The sequence below is a fragment of the Anabrus simplex genome, chromosome 1 (genome assembly GCF_040414725.1).
Source record: "Anabrus simplex isolate iqAnaSimp1 chromosome 1, ASM4041472v1, whole genome shotgun sequence".
Lineage (NCBI taxonomy): Eukaryota > Metazoa > Arthropoda > Insecta > Orthoptera > Tettigoniidae > Anabrus > Anabrus simplex.
The window spans coordinates 829,419,850-829,440,369 of NC_090265.1; the positions used below are offsets into that span (position 1 = coordinate 829,419,850).

Genomic DNA, 20,520 nt, shown 5'->3' on the forward strand with positions numbered 1-20,520 from the left:
ACCACCCTCCCTACAGCCCAGACCTCGCTCCAAGTGAATTTCACCTCTTTCCTCAGTTGATTGAGCACTTAGGAGGCCGACGCTTTGCTTCGTGACAACATGGCTGAGCATGCAAGGACAAGATTTTTACCAGGAGGGAATATTCAAGCTCATCCCACGAAGCAGCAGGTGCCTAAATTCATATGGAGACTTATGTTGAATACTAACCTAATGTATGTACTATCAGTTGGCTGTATTAGTTGTATGAAATAAAATGTACACATTTCACTGCAGTCTTTATAACCTTACTATTTGATCACCCTTTGCAGCTCAGTGCAACATTTTTCCAAGGCCCATCCAGCCGCCTCTCCATGCATTCAATATTTAAACCATTCCTTTGCGTTAACTAAAACAACGATTACTCCTTAACCATTCATGGAAATTATATGCTGTAAAGGATATTTCATCTTAAATGGATTATTGAATGGAAGAAACAATTTATTTTAATAAGGATGAGTGATTCACACCAAAATGTCTTGTGCGGTTCTCTAGATTAATCTGTACAAACTGACCAACACCTGACGGGAACTTTATTTTATAATATGTATAGATACAACCCCCGACAGGATTTTTTATAATATGTAGGCTATAGGTATAAGTATGAATATCTCTCTGTTACAAAGTAAAATATTGTTACAAGTGTTTTTTATATTTTCAATTATTTACCAACAGTTGCAAAATCAACAAAGTCAGCAGCAACCACAGCTGCAGCCACAACCACCACAGCTCCCTCAACTTCCACAACCGCAAGCACAACCACAACAGCAGAGTGTCTTGAAAACTCAAAATACTGGAAGTACTCAGTGTCATACTAGTAACAATTCTTCAAGCATTGCAGAACCTCTTAGTCAAACAAGGACTAGTTCTACGACCAGAACTACTCTGGAGCCTAATGGCATTCGACCTAGAAAACCCTGCAACTGTACAAAGTCCCAGTGTCTCAAATTGTAAGTACCTCTAAAATAGATTGCTTATTCCTTTGGGCAGGAACAGATAAACAACTCCGTGGCATGTACTAGCAACTTGGTGCCCTATGGCGTGTGCAAAAAGGAATGTGCTGCAGAGACGACATACCACAGTGAAATCAAGCAAAAAAAACATTGGAATCATCAGTTCTGGTATGGATTCAGACAAGTTCAGTTTTTATATATAGAGTATTAATATATTTTGAACCATAGGCCTACATGCTTTGTGTTTTATTTCCAGTTTTCCGTCTTATGAAAGTTTGAAATGAATGTTAGGCATAACTCTTCCTCCTATGCTTGTCCTCTTGAAAATTTGATGCTGTTCACATCACATCTGGTATTCCAAATTGCAGAGCACACTTCCACTTCTACAAGTCGAAAGTAGCCATCGGCATACACTTGTGCACACTTAGATCCTTGGGGAGCAAGTACCGAGAAATTAGTCGCTTGTGTGTTGGGTATTTCATGATATAGTGGATTCACTAGTGGTGGTGATCTACCACGCGTTACCATAACTACTCATGTAAGCGGGCACTTGCTAAACTCAAAAAGTAGAATATCACACTACTTCATGCCACTGAGTAGTGCCACTGAATCGTTTGTCTGTCCCTGCCCTTTATGCTCAACATGAACAATATTCTGAATTAAATTATTTTGGTGTGTCCAACCATAACATACTGTTATCAGGAGTTGTGAGATAGCTGAGTGACACCGTTACTGGCTTCTTTGTAAAGAATCATGGGCTAGATATCAAGGATTTTAAAAATGAATGTTCATGTCTCTGTGGTTTTGATTCTACTGAAGGTCTATTGGCTAATAAATACAGGGTGTACAATCATGTAGAACCTTAAGGTTAGGATATTTATTTATATTCGTGCTAGATTGTTCTTCATGTATTGGTCATCATAATTATATACTTCTCAAAAAATTCACTTCTGCCTTTATTAGTTTTTTGTTCACCTTTGTCACTGATCAGGTGTTGGGTGCATATCATACATAGAGAGTATACTTCTTCAGCTTTAACCTGGGAGAGAGCACGTGGCAAGCACTTACATGAAAGGGCACTCATGGTTGTAAAGACCGCACCTTGTATCACATTTCATTGTGTATTTCTGAATTTATACATTTACTTGTTCATGTTTTTTGTGGGAGGGGGTTGTTTCTTTTATGTTTCGAGCAAACAATTTCTCTTTTATTTGAGCAGCATTGTATAAGTTTTCAATCACTTATTTCAAACTAGAATAACAATTCCTTTTACGGTGAGTAATCACAAATAATAATGATCACTGGCCTCAAAAACATCTCCGTCATGTGCTTCCTCTTCTGAAATATCTGTGGATTGTGTCTGATAACATCTTCAAAAAAGCCTCTGGCAAAATGCACCCTGTTCTTGAGCTAGTGCTTCATTCCATTTCTCCTCATTTTCAATGCTCTCAGGGAGTTTTTCCTCTTTCCTGTTCTTTCAGATCCGTTATGAAGCCAAAGATACAATCTGCTAACTGAATAAAACAACGAAATTTTAGGAATAAGCAGTAAAAGAAACGTCAGAAACTCAGTATGCCATAGGGCACGCATGTTCTAAAGCACTGCTAATACCATATTTGCTTGCATATAACTCGGCACTCCTTTGACAAAAATAAGTGTGACCATTTTCAGTGCGGAATACAGTTTATGCGGGGATTTGTGTGCAAAAGATTATATTCCCGAAAGAAAACTTAAAATTTTCATTACGCTATTGAAACAAGACAACTGGCATACCTACCCTATTCATTGTCTCTGCCTTCAGTCTCCGAGATATTCTCGCATGCATCATTCTGGTCACCATCCTGACTTCCGTCCAACACATTTGCGATCCCTGTCTTCAAGAAACTCTTCACAATAACGTCTGTCAACACCATAACCCATGTCCGCATAACCCAATCACACACGAGTTCAGCTGACGGCCTCTTTATTTTGCCTGCTGGCGCCAGCTCATGCTCCCCTCCTGCCATCCATTCGGTGTACAATTTACGTATGTTGTCCTTGATGGGCTTGGCGGAAACTTCTAAGGGCTGTAGACAAAGTGTGAGTCCACCAGAAATTACGAGATCAGTTTTCATTTCCTGAAGACATTTCTTCGTGTCTTCCACCAAGTGTCTGCGGAAACTATCCCACACTAGCATTGCTGGGCATCGAAGCAGTGCCCCTGGCCGTGTTCCCCACACCGTACGGACCCAGTCCTGGACAAGAGCTGTATCCATCCATCCTTTCTCTTGAACCCGTACATGAATGCCTTTGGTAAACTTTGCTTTAGGCACTGTTTTTCTTTCAAAAATAACATACTGTGGCAATTTTTTTCCGTCTGGGGTTATTGCTAGCATGACCATGCAACGCTGTTTTTCACACCCAGTTGTACGTACAAGCACGCTAGATTCTCCCTTCTTGTTGATGGTGGTGCTGCGTGGTATGTTGAAGTTTATCAGGGTTTGATCTGCATTGCCAATTTGAGATAAGAGGTAATTGATTTTCTTCCACATTGCTATCACATGGCAATGAAAATCCATGGTTTTGTCACTGAAATAGCTTGGCATTCTCTGGCAGAGTGATGTTCGCCTTCGCAGACACAATCCCTTTCATGTCATGAATCTACGGATCCAACCCTGGCTCACTTTCAGATCTGAACAGCTAATTCCTCCTTTAATCGCTAGTTCGCGCTTTTGAAATGTAACATCTCATGCGAGATACTAAAGCTATCATTTTGCAACTCTGTAACGTAATGAACCAACTCATCTTCCTTTTCAGGAGACTTACCAGTTTTCGGTCCTCTGAATGCCTTACACGTTCGGTTGGTGGTTTCTAGTGCAGCTTTCTGTTTACGCCAGTAGCGAACATTTAACTCAGTCACACTGAATTCTTGGCCGGCAGCTCTGTTACTATGTTCTTCAGCATATTTTATCACTTTGAGTTTAAACCCAGCCGTATCACTCCCACGTTTCTCCATAACTTAAAGATCGACCTACACAAGAAAACTTAAATGACTGGTACTTGTCGACAATACAACAGATGGACGATAACTAATACCATGATCACTTGACTACCTGGACAGGGAAACGCTCCCAGTTCACGTGATCAGCTCTGCCGGACAGGTAGCGATAAGCATATTGACAAAGACGGAAGAGTGAGAGGGTTGGCCGAGTGTGACTGACTAGCTAGCAATGTGGCCTTGCGGCGGAGGTTTGCGAGTTAGGTATTTTTGTTACAACAGCTAGCCTCAGCCGTTCTGCAGGTAGAAAGAAATGCAGCTTTTTCTTGTACTGTCATGCACAAAGTACCGTAACAGCAATTGGTACAGTCCCGATATTTAATGTAGTCGTGTCCAGAGAATACCGAAACTTTATTTTGTGTATGTACCATATATCTTTATGGGCGGGTTGCATAAAGACATCTGACCGGAGATCAGTTTAGAACCTAGTTCTGAAAATGAACTGAGATTAAGACTTTGTCACGTTATACAAAACTGAACTCAGTTTACACACGTGTAGTTCAAATGTAATTGGAGTTCAGAAACGTGGATATTGCAACACTGCAAAACCAATGAAATACGAAATAGCTTTGCCCATTGGATAATACTTCAATGGTGGGATTGAGATGGCCATGACTGTCGACAAATGAACGTCATTTGCACCATGTACTGGAATTTCTTCGTATATGCTTTTTTTGCAGCAAACACAGATGAAGGAAAAACAAATATCCGACTTCCCTCAGTCAACCCGTTGTTTTTTTCTGATCCTGCCGGTATTAGGTTTGAGAAGCCTAATGAGTCTTATATTTTCACAGCTTTTGTGGCCGTTCTTTCTTTTATTCGTTCTTTGAAGAATTGATTAGTGTTAAGAAGGGTTGATTGCCCAGTTGCACTAGCTCTTTCAGTCTTATCACGTCAGGATAAAAATGTTGTCACATATGTTGCATGTCCGTTCATCCTTGCGGATCCGGTTACCTACGGCGTTATTAAAGGTGTTAAATCATACATTTAGTCATAGTGCTTTTATGAGCACAGCAGAGCGAGTATGTAGCTGTCAGGAAAAGGTGAAGCAACTCTGCATGTCAGTAGCTACCTCATGTTTTACATGTAACGCAAATCGAACAGGGCAGTCCCCAGCTGGCAAGTGAAGCACATTTGAATACATTACATCCTCTCAAGATGGGGGCTGGAGGAGACACGCGCAAGCTTAGTACTGCTGCAGTTTGTGTTGTTTGTGTGGTAATAATCAGAGTTGTTGCGCTTTACGGTTCTCTGCACGGGTCTATTCGAGTTAAGGAATCGGTGTGTGCAAGTGAAAAAGTGAGTTCTCCTTTTGAATGGCTACTAGCAGAGAGAAACTACTACATTCCGGCGTTCTCTCCGACTGGATGCGCCATTTTCCAGACTTATAGGCGCCTCCCTACTGGCTCGGAGCCGGACAAGCCTAGGCCTGGTCGCTCAGCGATTAGGGGCTTGCTTTGCCTCCTACTACTGGCTGGAGATGTCCACTTAAACCCCGGTCCCACCACTTGTGAAATGAAAACAGACATAAACATCTATTGTCAAAATGTGCGAAGCCTAAACAATAAGTTGTCTGATTGTGAACTATCCCTGCCAGACTTAAGAGAAGTTGACGTGATTGGACTTACGGAAACATGGCTCTCTTGGGCTAGTGACAGTGAACTACCACTCAGTGCTAATTACAGCATATTCCGTCGTGATCGCACTACTCTAGGTGGTGGGGTGTTGCTAGCAGTGAACAGTGCTTTACCATGTAAACGAAGGACAGATCTCGAACGGAACTGTGAGTTAGTGTGGGTGGAGCTACTCTTTCCTCGACGCCCTGTACTTGTGGGATGTTACTACAGACCACCAAACAGCCCATTCAGTGACCTTGAACAGTGCCTGGACTCAGTCATTGCAGCTCTCCCTCATGGTGAAGTAATTTTAATGGGCGACTTTAACTTGTCTATAAAGTGGTCTTCTCCAACTACCGGACTGTCAGCTAACAACTGTGACACATACTTTATAGACAGTTTTATTAATGGCCTCGGACTGAAACAGTTTAATATGTACCCAACCCGTGGACCCAACACCCTGGACTTCATACTCTCCTCATTAGAACTTAAAACAATAACCCCAGGCAGAAACCTTTTCCTGTGCGACCACCAGTCCCTCGATGCTACACTCCTCCTTCCCCACCCCTCCTCAAAGCCTCACAGCAGGACATCCTACCGCCCTACCTACATCTGGCGCCGTGCCGACTGGCCTGCAATGTGTCGTGCCCTGGAATGCCTTCCCTGGAGTCTGCTCGAAATAGCTGATATCGAATCGGCTCTTGACCTGCTGTACGACTGGCTGCAAGCTGCAATTAAAGACTTCGTACCTGCACAACGGGATACTACTAGCAAACATCAACACTGGATATCACAAGAGACCAGACTGATACTATTTAATAAGAAGAGAGCTTGGCGCCTGTGGAAAGACTTCCCTAACCCACACACTCACAATACCTTCGTTAAAATCCGCCGCCACGCGAGGTTTATGGTCAGAAGAGACTACAAAGCCCACGTAGACACTGTCACTGAAAACGTCCGCAGCAATCCCAAGCGCTACTGGAGTCTCATCAACACACGGAGAAGGACGGAGCGGATTCCTGTCAGCGTGAACCACAACGATGCAACAGCAGATGGCGCCGATCGCAATGAACTGTTCAACAGGTATTTCTTCTCCAACTTCTCCCCTCCCTTACAAAACCAACCGCTCCCTCCCGTTGGTACAGCTTCAAACAGAACCCTAACAAGCATAACTACCACGCCAAGTGAAGTTCATAACCTTCTTCAAACTCTTTGTACCAACAAAGCTACCGGTGTCGACACTATAGGTCCTCTTTTTCCTAAAAAATACTGCCAGCACTCTTTGCGTCCCTCTCTCTAAATTATTTAACAGATGTTTTGCCGCGGGCTATTTTCCTATTACCTGGAAACAGGCAAATATTGTTCCACTTCTCAAATCAGGCAACAAATTTAATGTTTCATCTTACCGACCAATCTCTATTCTCCCCACACTATCCTTTATCTTTGAAAAAATTATACACCAGCGTCTCCTCGCATTCACTTTGCCGTATATCTCAACCAAGCAGCATGGTTTTCTACCAGGTGGCTCTTGTCTAACAAACCTGGCCACTCTGCATAGCTTTGCATCACATGCCATTGCAGCTAAATCACAGCTGGACATCTGCTACGTAGACATTTCGAAAGCTTTCGATTCTGTTGACCATATTCTGTTGCTCCATAAACTCTCCGAACGATTTAATATACATGGCAGTCTTCTGACCCTTCTTGCTGGCTTCCTACATAACCGTTGGCAGAGAGTGGTAATATCAGGCACTTCATCCTCATGGTTACCAGTCACCTCCGGTGTCCCACAGGACAGTACTCTTGGCCCCTTGCTGTTTTCTTTACGATCTGCCGTCCGAACTCAACGAAACAGCGAATACCCTACTCTTTGCTGACGACTGCAAGATATTTAGGGAGATTAGGAATCCAGCAGATGCAGCTCTGCTACAGTCCTCACTTAATGCCCTCTCGAACTGGTGCCGTACTTGGAAACTTATCCCCAATGCACAAAAATGCAGCCACATGACCATAACACTGCGTAAATCTCCTCTACCGACATCATATTACCTACTCGACAAGCCCATCACCGTGGTTACGCAACAGCGTGACCTAGGTGTAATATTCGATACAAAATTACAATTTAAGACCCATATAGAAACATATACAACCAAGGCTATGAAATTACTAGGTATTCTCTATCGCTTCACAGAAATTTCTGACCCCATTGCTCTTCGTCACTTCTTCCTCACGATCGTTCGACCTCTCTTAAACTACTGCTCTCCGATTTGGACAACAGCCGCCCCCTCCAATACTAAGCAGTTAGACAGAGCAGTGTCCTTCTTTGCTGCAATTGTAAGGAACAGAAACCCCAAGCTCAGAAATCTGTCTACGCAGCAGGTATTAATGGCAATTAATGTGTCACCGCTGCACATCAGGCGACAGGTAGCTGACCTGAGTTTCCTCCACGAGATCTTAAATGGACATTACCGCTCGGAACATCTTGATTCTCTCTTCTCTCTCCGCGTTCCTTCCTGTTCCACCAGAACCAAAGACCTTCTCCACATTCCCCACACTCAGCACTCAATACTTCAACGATCTTTCCTAATCCGCCTCCCAACACTCTTTAACAATATTAATAGGAGACAAGAGCTTGATATAGCATCAAATAAAAGTGAATTCGAGAGGTGTGTAAATAGTATCTTAAAGATAAGTTGATGTGAAGGGATTATACCGCCATCTTGACCCACGACGACTTGGCTATGAACATGGACATTCTATGGTTTTCGATTTGGACAGTTATTAGTAGGATGTGTACCTGATCTTGTTATATTTTGTTATGTTTATTATATTTTATTATGAAAGTTTACGTTTGTTAAATAGTCTGTTGACAGTGCAAGTGAAATTTGCTCAGTGTAGCTGTATCTTGTGCTTCGTGAATAAATAAATAAATAAATAAATACATTTTCTCGAAGTACTTGGATCGATTTTCAGAATAATTACAGTGCTGAACTTGTAATGCTTGTAGATTTAAGGCTAGGTGTAGAAAATAGAGTAGTTCCATCTTAAAATCAAACTTAATAGCATTTCTTCAGAGGGTATTGACACCATTCTATCTTGAACGGTCCATATGTTATTTGAGATAGACAACTTTGTTGAATAACCCTCTATATCCCACTAATCAGACATCTGTAAAACATGAATGAGATAATGTAATATCAGAAGCAATTCATAGAGGTTATGTTGTAGAATTGTTTCATTTCATTATAAGAAGCGTAATAGGTTTATATACGGACAACAATGACGACTAACAAAGTATTAGGTTGATCTTTTGTGTATTTCCTTATGATTTAACGTAACAACACAGGTAATATGATGTTCACAATCAGCTGTTCTTCTATGTCAAATAGAAAACAACTCCTTGAACTGAGATCAAAGACTTTGATCGGAGAAATTTCTCCAGTCAAAGTTAATCGTAATTCAGTGCGAATTGACCTCAGATTAATGTTTATAACACAACCAAATCAGAGTTTAGCATGAAGTGAGATCAATTTCGTCTCTGATCCAGGATCGAACGGTTTATGCAGCTGACCATATGACGTCAGAAATTAATGCATGTTATGTGCGGGGATTTTTTCCCTGCAATTTCAAACGTTAAAAATGGGGTGTGAGATATACGCGGTGGCAAGTTATATGCAAGCAAATATGGTATATACATTCATTCACTGCATTAACAAAATCACGGCTGGTAAACAACTGGCGAACAGACAAACGTTGCAATTGAAAAGACCGCGGTGCGCCTCCTCCCGGGTTGATTCTTATATAAATTGGAAACTCTGTGATAGAAAATTCTCACAGATCTTATCCTCTTGTTGACTTCATTATTGATTCACTTCTTAGATATTCGGAGATTTCCACAACTTCTGTTTATTTCCCTCTCTTTTTTTCTTTCTTCCCCACCATTGGCTTATGTTTCTGCACACTCATTCTCATTGTTTATCATCAGTCTTCCCATCTGTATTATAACCGTCCGCGAGTCAATTCAATTAAGGGTTCGAAGATAGTGTGAGTATGCCTCGGCTGGTGTCAGCGGAGTTACAAGAGTCTCCACTCATGGCATGGACATTCGACGAAAATGTGTTATATCTTATTTTTCTACTTAACATTAGGCTCTTATTACTACGGCAAGAAGCCATTTCAATTAATTATGTAAGGCTAATATAATTCCTAATTCATTAAATGAAAATATCAATAATTTTAGTTTCTTGGAAGGATATTCCAGTTTAATTAATCAAATGTAAGTGGACATAATTAACAGTAATATTCACATCACAACATGATTGGAAAAATATAATTATGAAATCGATATTGAATGGTTTGTTGGTTTATATTATAATATACCAGGCAAGTTAGCCGTGCGGTTAGGGGCGCGCAGCTGTGAGCTTGCATCCAGGAGATAGTGGCTTTGAATCCCACTGTCAGCAGCCCTGAAGATGGTTTTCGTCGCCATAAGACGTATAGTAATAGGTACGTAAGGCAATACACTAAAAAGTAAATATCGCCGCCCGATTCTCTTATTTTCTCATTTTTGTAATGGCTGATCACTGCTGCCAACCTGCCTAGTTACATATTAAAATCACCAGACATAACCATAACAAAGTAACTTCAGTGTAAGTATCGATAATGAATGTTCCCCTAACCTAGTAAATGATAAAAGTTAAAATGAAATAAATCAAGATATTCATAATTAAGTTCGTTTCCACACTCAGTGAGGAATTAAGGAAATAAACACACTTCCTCACTCAAATTAATGTTGCATATTTCTGTCTTTATAACCATATATAACCATATTCTTGAAAAGAGGGGCGGAATAAACGATGCAATTTATTTAATAAGTCTTTGCAGTGTGATTTTCGAAAGTTCCAGACATTACTTAATGCCTTTCCTTTCTTTTGTGCGGACGTTTCCTTCTCTCTACAATAACCAGTAAAGGAAAGATTATTAGGCATATGTTCAGCTTGCAGGCTGGTTATCCAGGAAACATAGGAGCACTAATGTGCCAAGCTACGTGAACAGAAATTAGGTCAGCTTTCAAGCTCACTGCGGAATTGAGAATAATGATGTTACTAGTTCTACTAACTACTTCTGTGGTTTTCATATTCGCCGAGGTGCCAGTATTTCGTCCTGCAAGAGTACATGAGGCTGGCGTATTTCGAATACCGCTGGACTCGAATCCGACTAGTCATACATTCTCTCCTCTACTCGCTTAAATTAATTTTAATCATTTCCTGCCTTTATTCTATAACTGCTTTCTTAAAGGAAGGGGGGAGAGAATATAGATTGTATAATTCATTGCGATTTCTGTAAGTTCAAGGACTTACCACATAGGACATATCTGACCTTCCTTTTAATAATAATGCTAATAGCTTTACATCCCACTAAGTACTTTTACGGTTTTCGGAGATGCCAAGATGCCAGAATTTTGTCCTGCAAGAGTTCTTTTACGTGCCAGTAAATCTACGGAAATGAGACTGATGTATTTGAGTACCTTCAAATACCATCCGTCTGATGAGCAACTCAGCCCGGTGTCCTTCCTTTTGCTTGGATGCTGCCTTCTTTCTTCAGTAAGTAGTAGGGGATGAGGGCGCATTTTAAACATATTTTCAGCTTACAAGCTGGTGTATCTCAAGCTTACGGAAACCCAGGAAATGTACAGGAGCACTATGAGTCAAACAACATTACCATATTTTTACATATATATTGGCTTAAATCACATGAAGACAGGTTGTGAGGCAAGAATGGGAAATAATAGGAAAGAGGGCTAGGATTTGAAATATAAATAAGCGTACAGGCACTAGCCTGAAATGAAAATGAGGGAGGAAAAAACTTCAGAACTGCCGACTCTGGGGTTCGAATCCATCACCATCTCCTGAAACCAAGCTCACATCAATGTGATCGAACTGCACAGCCAGTTCACTCAGTTTCCTATGACGCGTAATAGGCCTACCACATGGGCGACCCGCTTACCTGTATATGGATCTTCAGTTTTTCAATTATACATGTATGCAAGAACATTATGCACCTTAATAAAAGGTACTTCCTTAGTTGGTTGCCTGATTGGTGCACGTATAATAAATATATTTCGAAAGAAATACTTTTATTTTATATTTATTTTTATCATAAAGATGTCATGTTGTCATAGCAAAAAGAATATGCAACAAAAAAAAAGAATCCAAAGAGATAACCATAATTTACTGTATTAAATATTAGTTTATTTACATGTTAAGGAATATGTAGTAGTAGTAGTAATAATAATAACAACAAAAGTGTGCAGTAAGGAAAAAGGAAATAAATACAACTAAATATGAATATAATTTACAAGATCAAGAGCCATTCCATGGTCACTGAATTACAAAGCAGGGGTATGAATAAACAAACATAATAAACATGAATACTAATATTTAAAAAGCAAAAGTCATCTCCGTGCAAACCATGAAGGCCATTGCACAGTGTGTCAAAATCGAAATCTAAGAGGACAAAATTACTTTTTTTCATAATTAAAAAATCAAAATTTATTACTTCTACAGCATTTTCATATAATTGCCACGCAATATTCTGGGATATAAATGCATCTTAGTGTAAATCTGTCACCACTGTTCGAGCTGGAATCTTATCTTATCTCCTGTGCCGTGCGTGCATATCTCGCAGTCTGAATTAGAAAGTGAATGTAAGTAGCTGTGGTTTGGTTGTCTTTGAAGTTAGTGTGATGCTTTAAGATGGAACATGCAGCTGAAGGTAGGATCTTTACATTTGTAACGGGTTTCAGTTATTAATGGGCATAATTGTTATGTAATTTTATCTATATTTGCATCATGTAATATTTAGCTATTATTTTTAAAATTGTATTTTCACTTAGAGTTTTAGTATGTCGTATCACTCTGCGTCACTGTCTACTTAATGTTAAAATGTAGCTAAAGTCTTGTAGTTTACGCCTGTTATAAGAATTTTTGCAACTTACTTAGTTATTTTACGTTTTAGAAGATGCCGCGCAACCAGTTCTCACACGTTCACAGCGGTTTGAAGCACTGGGTTCGAAGATTGTGTCAAAAGTGGAACTTTGTGACTTTGTCAAAAGTAAATTAGGGATAGAGAATTGTTCTGAAGAGATAACTGAATGCCTACAAGAAGATTTAAAGGATTTTGTTGATAATTTTACCAGGCGGTGGAAGCAGGTTCATAGAAGTAAAGCAAAATTCATTTCCAAATATTCTGATTGGTTAAAAGAGAAGATAACAATTTCGAAAATTGTGTATGATTCTAAATTAACAGAAAATTTAAATCCTCCTACTCCATCCACATCGAAACTCGGAAGGCCTAGAAAGCTTTTTCATGAAAGTAGTGAAAAATCAAAGAGACGAAAAATTCAACCGCTATTCTCTGCACATTCAGAACAAGAACTTATTCCTGCTACACAAGTATCATTGCACATGTCTGGAAAACGAGATACTGCAAAAATGGTTAAAGAAACTCTTAAGTCTCCACATAGAGCTATTAAAATCCTATATATCACCAGCTGTAAAACCTGTACCACTTACCGGTGAAGAGGCTCTATCATTCCTTGTAGATAACAATTACAGCAAAAGCCAATATATGAATATGCGACTTGAATGAAAAAATAGGAACTGTAATATTTTCCCACCTTACCACATCATTAGAGAAACAAAACAGAAATGCTATCCACCAAGTGAATCAATAACAATAACAGAAACATCAGCCACAATAACATTGCAATCACTGGTCGACCATACAATTGAGCGCCTTGCAGTAGTTCAAGATGATGTTTTGAAACAGTCTATTTCTAGCAATGATACAGTTCGTATTATATTAAAATGGGGGTGTGATGATTCAAGCGGACATAGTATAAGCAGAAATTTACAGATGATGACGGCAGTGACACTGATATTTTTGTAGTTTCAGTTGTGCCATTACAAATATATTCTTCAAATGTAGAAAGCAACAATGAAAAGAAAATGTTTTGGCAGAACCCACGACCTTCTTCGACACAATTTTCCAGACCTCTTAAATGTAGGGGACTTTCGAATTGACTAGGCGAGAGGTTCAATTAGTTGAAACTGAAATAATGTCCCTCCAACCAAGTAAAATAGAAATTGATGATTAATACTGCGCCGTTCCCGCGTCCAGGCATGTACACAAGAGATCCTGACTAGCTCTAAATTCAGTTGATTCAATGACTAAGTTTTATGGCTATGGGTTCCGTAAGAGAAAAACGTTCAGGTCGGTTAATGGTAGATTCTAACTAACATTGAAAGACGTCTCTTACCCGTTACTAGTTGGATACCATACTTTTATTAACTCATAGAGAAGTTGTCGTCAACTGAAGATACCACTATCTTATAACTAATACTTATTCTAGGAACACATAGAAAGAATGCTGAAGTTATACTATCTCACATTTATTTAAATATTAAGTTAGACATATAAGAAAAATCATCTTAAATTCGACCAATGAAAATTTCTTGAAGTGAGTAATTCGTTGTTTTTCCTACAGTCTGTATTCTTCACCAACATCTCGGAAAAATCATATCCTCTGAACTCATCGTAAATAAACGCATTCTAGGATTCTACCATTTCATTTCATGAGTCCATTGATCTCTCAAAATTATAGAATATTAGAAGAAATATTACATAACATTTGGGAATTATAAAGAAACATATGGTTTCATTCGTAGGCAATTCACTTACGAAGTTGGGCGATAATGAATTAAACTATTATGAATGAAATTAATTATATTTACATGTGCCATACTGGCAAGAAAACAAACGTTAAAATCAAGAATATTAAGAGTGTTGGATGCATCCTTTAAGAAGAAAGAAAAAAAAAAATGTACCAATTACTATTTACAATATCTCTGATTAAACTTTCTTGAGAAATAAAGAACGCTTATGGAATCATCGAGTTGGTGTTCAGATAAGAATTGGAGTTCAAATTGTCTGAATATCAGTTATTCTTCGGATAAATATGAAATTCAGTTCGTTACTACCTATTCTTTACTCATAGGACTGACACATATTTCAATTTACACTAACTGTCTGTCTCGATGCAGGTGTAAAATTCTCAATAAAACTATCTCAAAACTTCTCCTGATTTTGAATTGACAAGTACACTCACGTATGTTTCACGGTTTAAATATTCACATTCGCATGCTCAATTGCCTCTTATTTACTCATATTTCCCTGTGTCACTCACCATAAGCTAAGCTATGTCCAGTGTAAGTCGTAATCACCCTCTAAGTAATGTTATCATAAGATTTAACTTATAAACTTAAGGTAAATGTGACCTTAATTTCAATGATAAGTATTAGTCTACGTGCGTATTTGGTTGTAAGAAACATCATCATACATACCCTTATGAAATTATCATCACACCTACTACTAACGGAAAATCTACTTGGTCAGAAGACACTATCTTCGACTAAAATAATCCTTTTTGAATAGCTATGTCACCAATGATTAGTCTAGTAGGTTGAATATTGTTCAGAATAATGTTATACACAGTGAGAGTTTCAAAATCATCCGAAATAATTCAGTGAAGGCTTAAATATTATCATGACTACATGTATGACTCTCTAGACAATCCTAACATGGGTAAAACATTGCTCTATCAATCTCGAGATCGTATCCTAAGCTATGTGAAGATGCATAGGATTAAGAATTATCATATGGAATTGGCAAGAATTCACTGACACTCTCAGAAACATCGCTTGAAAATCACATCGTCTCAACTTAGAACAACTATGACTATCTCTCTCGAAGAAATAATAAATATGACCATCATAAATCACTATCATCCTTATTCCATATCTATAACGCATCAATTATTACTCACATTTCACGTATAACAAATCTCTCTCTTCATCATATGCAAATCACTTCATTAAACTGCACGTCAACGTGCCGTGACATTCTTAAAATGCCCTCTTTACTTCCTATCGTCATAGTGCTAAATTTAACATCATAACTCTGAGTAATCTACTGCCTTATTCCTTCATAAACACTTCCTATATACGATCTCGCACCGAGTGACTTTGATTAAAATAGTATACACTGGTGTTAATGTCAACTTCACACTTTACTCTTCACTGATAATAATAATAACACTAACTATTTACTCTCATATATCACTGGAAACATTATGATCGGAATATCACTTGGTGACCACGCCTACTAATGAAATTGACATTTCATATAGATGAATACCTACTTCCAATCATCTCATCTAGACGTTTATCTACGCACTGTCTTCGCACAAATACACATATCAACATATAATTATAAAAGGTAATATTCTCTTACTTACGAAAACGACTCAGATAATGGACTTAGCTTTGCTCAAGGTGGTCCCGATGTCTTCTCATCTCCGGTCATCTGAGATCAGGATCTCGTCATCTGGTTCCTCCACGAGTGATCGGGTTCATCGTAGCTCTCCACAATTGATTACTGGTCATCTGGGTTGATCAACATCGTATCGTCTCATCAGGATCCAAATAGCGTTGCCTTGCTTCTTTACAGGTTCATAGTGGAATCTCGGACGTATGTAACAGAATAATAACAAAATATGTGATTCATTGCTGTCATTCTTCAACTAATATGTCTCTTGTGAAGCTCAAGTTGTATGGATTTTGCTATGGTACAGTTAGTCCAATATGCTAGCTCCAAATCGACTAGGATACTTATTAAGTATTTATTCCAATTTGAAAAGGAACTTCTTTCCTCTATATCTTTATTGGTGCGAACGCACTCAACAGCTGATCATTACGTATCTTTTACTATTAAGCGGTATCGGGCAAATTTATTTAAGCTCTGCGCCACTTCGTGACGTAGCTCTATTGTAATCTGGTTTATCTCCTTTTATAGTATTTTATCTTTCGCGCAGCGATTAAATCTTGATAACAAGTGTTGGGCATGTAGCCGCGAATTATATTTCCTTCCAAATTACGGTATTTACTCCAGATGAATAATCTCTTTCAGTCTAGTCCTACGTCTTCTTACTGATTCAAGGTCCGATTATATAGTGAGTGATGAGCAAATTTTTTTCTTAAATAATAGGTTTAAATAATGTTCATTTGTCATTCTTTTCCTGTGCCTTCTATACATGGTTCTTTCCATAACTGACTGATGAAAATAATTACATTTCGGCCCATATTGACGTTAAATGCATTTATTAATCGCAGAGACTCCATGTTTGTTCCTACCAGCTCATCTAAAGAACTGTGAAACGGCACAATACATATATATTAATCAAACTCTATTGCTGACCATGGTGGATGGAAAAGCCTGCAATTCTATTACAGGTTCATCAGCACAGAGGTGTTATGTGTGTGGTGCTGGTCCCAGAGAAATGAATAACACACTCACAAAAACAGTTTGTCCTGAAGAGAGCTATACATTTGGATTAACTACCCTCCATTGTTGGATCCGTTTTTTTTTTTAAATGCCTACTACATATGTCTTGTTACATATATCTTACAAAATAGAAATTAAGAAATGGCAAGCAAGAGGGGATGAAGATAAGACAAAAATAGAAAACAGAAAGAAAGTAATACAAAATAAATTTTGATCAGAAATGGGTCTGCATGTTGGCAAACAAAGATCTGGAGGCATCGGAAATTCGAATGATGGCAACACTGCTAGCCTTTTTTTTTAAATCCAGTCTTGTTTATCTAAATCTGTATCCATGGTATTATATGCCAGTCACTGTTCATAAAGTATTAATTCATGGTGCAGATATCATTGATTTTTGTATTATACCTATCTGGCAATTGTCAGAAGAAGCCCAAGAAACACGTAACAAAGATTTGAGAAAATACAGATTTGGACATTCTAGGAAATCCTCACGAAAACATACAAATGAGGACATATTACATATGCTGCTGATATCTTCGGACCCAGTAACATCTCATAAAACCAAAATTCAACATAAAACGAGAAGAGCTTTATCCAGTGAAGTATTACTACTCATGAAAGAACCAGATGTACCGGCCCATCATGAACAGCATGAGGCAGTGAATGACGACGATGCTTCAGATGACACATGTGATGAGTCATCAAGGTCAGGGTCATCGAGTGATTAGTGATAGTGACTGAAGTGCTGTCTGCAATTATCCACAATTGCAGTCTTCCAAATTAAAGGTAAACTGAGTACAATCTATTGTAGTTTATTGTAGTTTAGGCTCTATCCAACTCCTAGTCATAGACAATTTCTTGCATGTGTAGACATAGATGTAGCTTAAAAAAGGTCTTAACTGATGTTTATTAAGTAATAATAATAATAACTTAAATGTTTCCACCTTTTCAATACAATATATTCACAAAATTACAAAATTATACGGTACTAGTTTCGACCCATCTAGGGGTCATCATCAGCCGTATTGGAGCAAAGATCATTTGTGGCGAAATCCTAAGACAATATTATTTTAAAGAAAAACAAGTGAAATGAGATGTTATGGTAATAGTTAATAATACAAGGAATATACATAATAAGAGGTTTTTAACAAAGAATAAAGTATAAATGGGGTGTTGTAAAAATTATAATCATGGAAATCAGTAAGTTCTTGTATTGAAATGAAATATGGCTTAGGAAGAGGGCTTAAGGTGGGGCTGAAGGGTGCGGGAGAAAGTGTAATTGTCTTGGAAAAGTACCTTTGATTAAATTTAGGATTGAGTTTAGGTTGGCTGCATTATTGTTTCTGAGGAAAGTGATAAATAGATCGAAGAGTATGTTGGGTTTCTCTGAGATTTCATTGAGATTGTGACTGGCATTAAAGTATTGGTCTAGGTGTATGTAGTAATTTTCCATTATGTTCAGTAAAGGGCCCTTGTTTGCTAATACGAGGATGTCCATGTCTTGTTCAATATTGGTGAAATTATGGTTATAATCTTGCATGTGTTGGCCGATGGCTGAAAACTTGTTGTATTTTATTGCGTTAGTGTGCTCGTGGTATCTGATAATGAAGTTTCTCCCGGTTTGCCCGATGTAGGTTTTTTTACAGGTGGTACATTTGATCCTATAAACTCCTGATTTTAAAAAACTGCTGGTCTTGTTGATGTGTGAAGTATTGTATAAAACATTCATGTTCTTATTGTTGGTTTTGAAGGCTATTTTAACGCCTTGTTTCTTAAAGATGTTGGTTAACTTGTAGATATCATTGTTGAACGTGAAGGTGGAAAATGTTAGAGGTTTGGTTATTTCTTTTTTGAGGGTAGTTTTTGGGCGATGTTTGTGTTTATTGATTATCCTTTCTATAAAATGATTGCTGAAGCCGTTGAATTTTGCGATTCCGCGGATTGTGTTGAGTTCGTTTTTTAGATCTTTATTGGACATAGGTATGCTGAAGGCTCGGTGAACTAGGCTGTTGTATGTGGCTCGTTTGTGGGACTGGGGGTGCACTGAATCTTGGTGAATGGTGGAGGCTGTTTGAGTGGGTTTTCTGAAAATTTTATAACTGAAAGAATCTGAGTTTCTAGTGATGGTTAAATCTAGAAAGTTGATTTTTTGATTTGATTCGGATTCTAGTGTGAATTTGATATGAGGATCAATATTGTTGAGTCTTAAGAGGGTGGTGGGTGCGTTAATTGATTTCTCATTCATTATTACAAAGACATCGTCGACATATCTGGCCCAAAAGAGAATGTTTTCGAATTCGTTGTCAATTTTGGTGTATTCGAGGAAGTCCAGGTATATTTCTGCTAAGATACCTGAGGCCGGTGACCCCATTGCCAAACCATTTTGTTGATATATGACATTGTCAAAAGTACCGTATAATTTTGTAATTTTGTGAATATATTGTATTGAAAAGGTGGAAACATTTAAGTTATTATTATTATTACTTATATATTGTTCAATACGGACCAAAAACATGAAATTCATAACCATCAATGATGTTTATTATGAAGTAAACAAATTATATATGTTGCTTTCACTCTAAATTCATGATTAAAACGTAAAAAAATTTTGTCCCCCTAGATTTCGATTGTGACCCACTGTGCATTGGAAGGGTGGAAGGTAAAGGCTTCCACTATCGATAGCATTGGCACTTGGTGGGGTAGAGTGGTTAGCTCTACGCACGACAGCTTTTGCCCCCCCCCCGTAGTTAACCTGGTACTCATTTATCATTCGCAAAACATTCCTTCCAAATTACATTAAACCCCTGTCACTCATGTTATTATTATTATTATTATTATTATTATTATTATTATTATTATTATTATTATTATTATTATTATTATGTGCGTATGGACCCAATGGATAACACAAAGCTCTAACGATTCTTTTTTCCGAGTTGCCAAACAGCTCTCATCCTTTCTCCGTGGATTCTTTTTCATTCTTCTGTCCACTTTGCTCCAGTCTTCTTTTTCACTTCGTTCTCTGGTTGCACTTCCCATCCATTAATTTTTTCCTATAAAGGTTTCTGTCCGCGGTGTCATTTGAATTATTATTATTATTATTATTATTATTATTATTATTATTATTATTATTATTGTTATTATTATTATTATTATTATTATTATTGTTATTATTATTATTATCAAATGCTTTGCAAATGGGAAATATCCCGGTGGTCAATGGTCACTTACAGTAATGTAATAATAAAGTAAAGTTAACATAATTACCCAACAACAAACAAACAAGCAAAGAACAAGAGTACAACAAGCAGAAAATATTACAAGAAATACTAGTAGTTAAACATTCTAAATCCAGCATCATCATATACAAATTCATACACAACTTAAGTATTTACAGTGCTTAACAATATGGCTTACAATACTATAGGTTGACCTTACTATTAGCTTAACATTGTAAGTGATAATAAAGTGAAGT

General features: G+C 38.0%; 1 protein-coding gene across 4 annotated transcripts in view; it reads left to right on the forward strand.

Annotated features, from left to right (window-relative positions):
- Nucleotides 1-20,520, forward strand: part of LOC136873914 (protein lin-54 homolog) — a 264,832-nt gene that overhangs the window by 147,329 nt on the left and 96,983 nt on the right. For all 4 annotated transcript variants that reach the window (XM_067147255.2, XM_067147284.2, XM_067147265.2 and 1 more), the window contains one exon: nucleotides 712-986. In XM_067147255.2, the coding sequence (XP_067003356.1) occupies nucleotides 712-986 (275 nt within the window). The remainder of the gene's footprint in view (nucleotides 1-711; nucleotides 987-20,520) is intronic.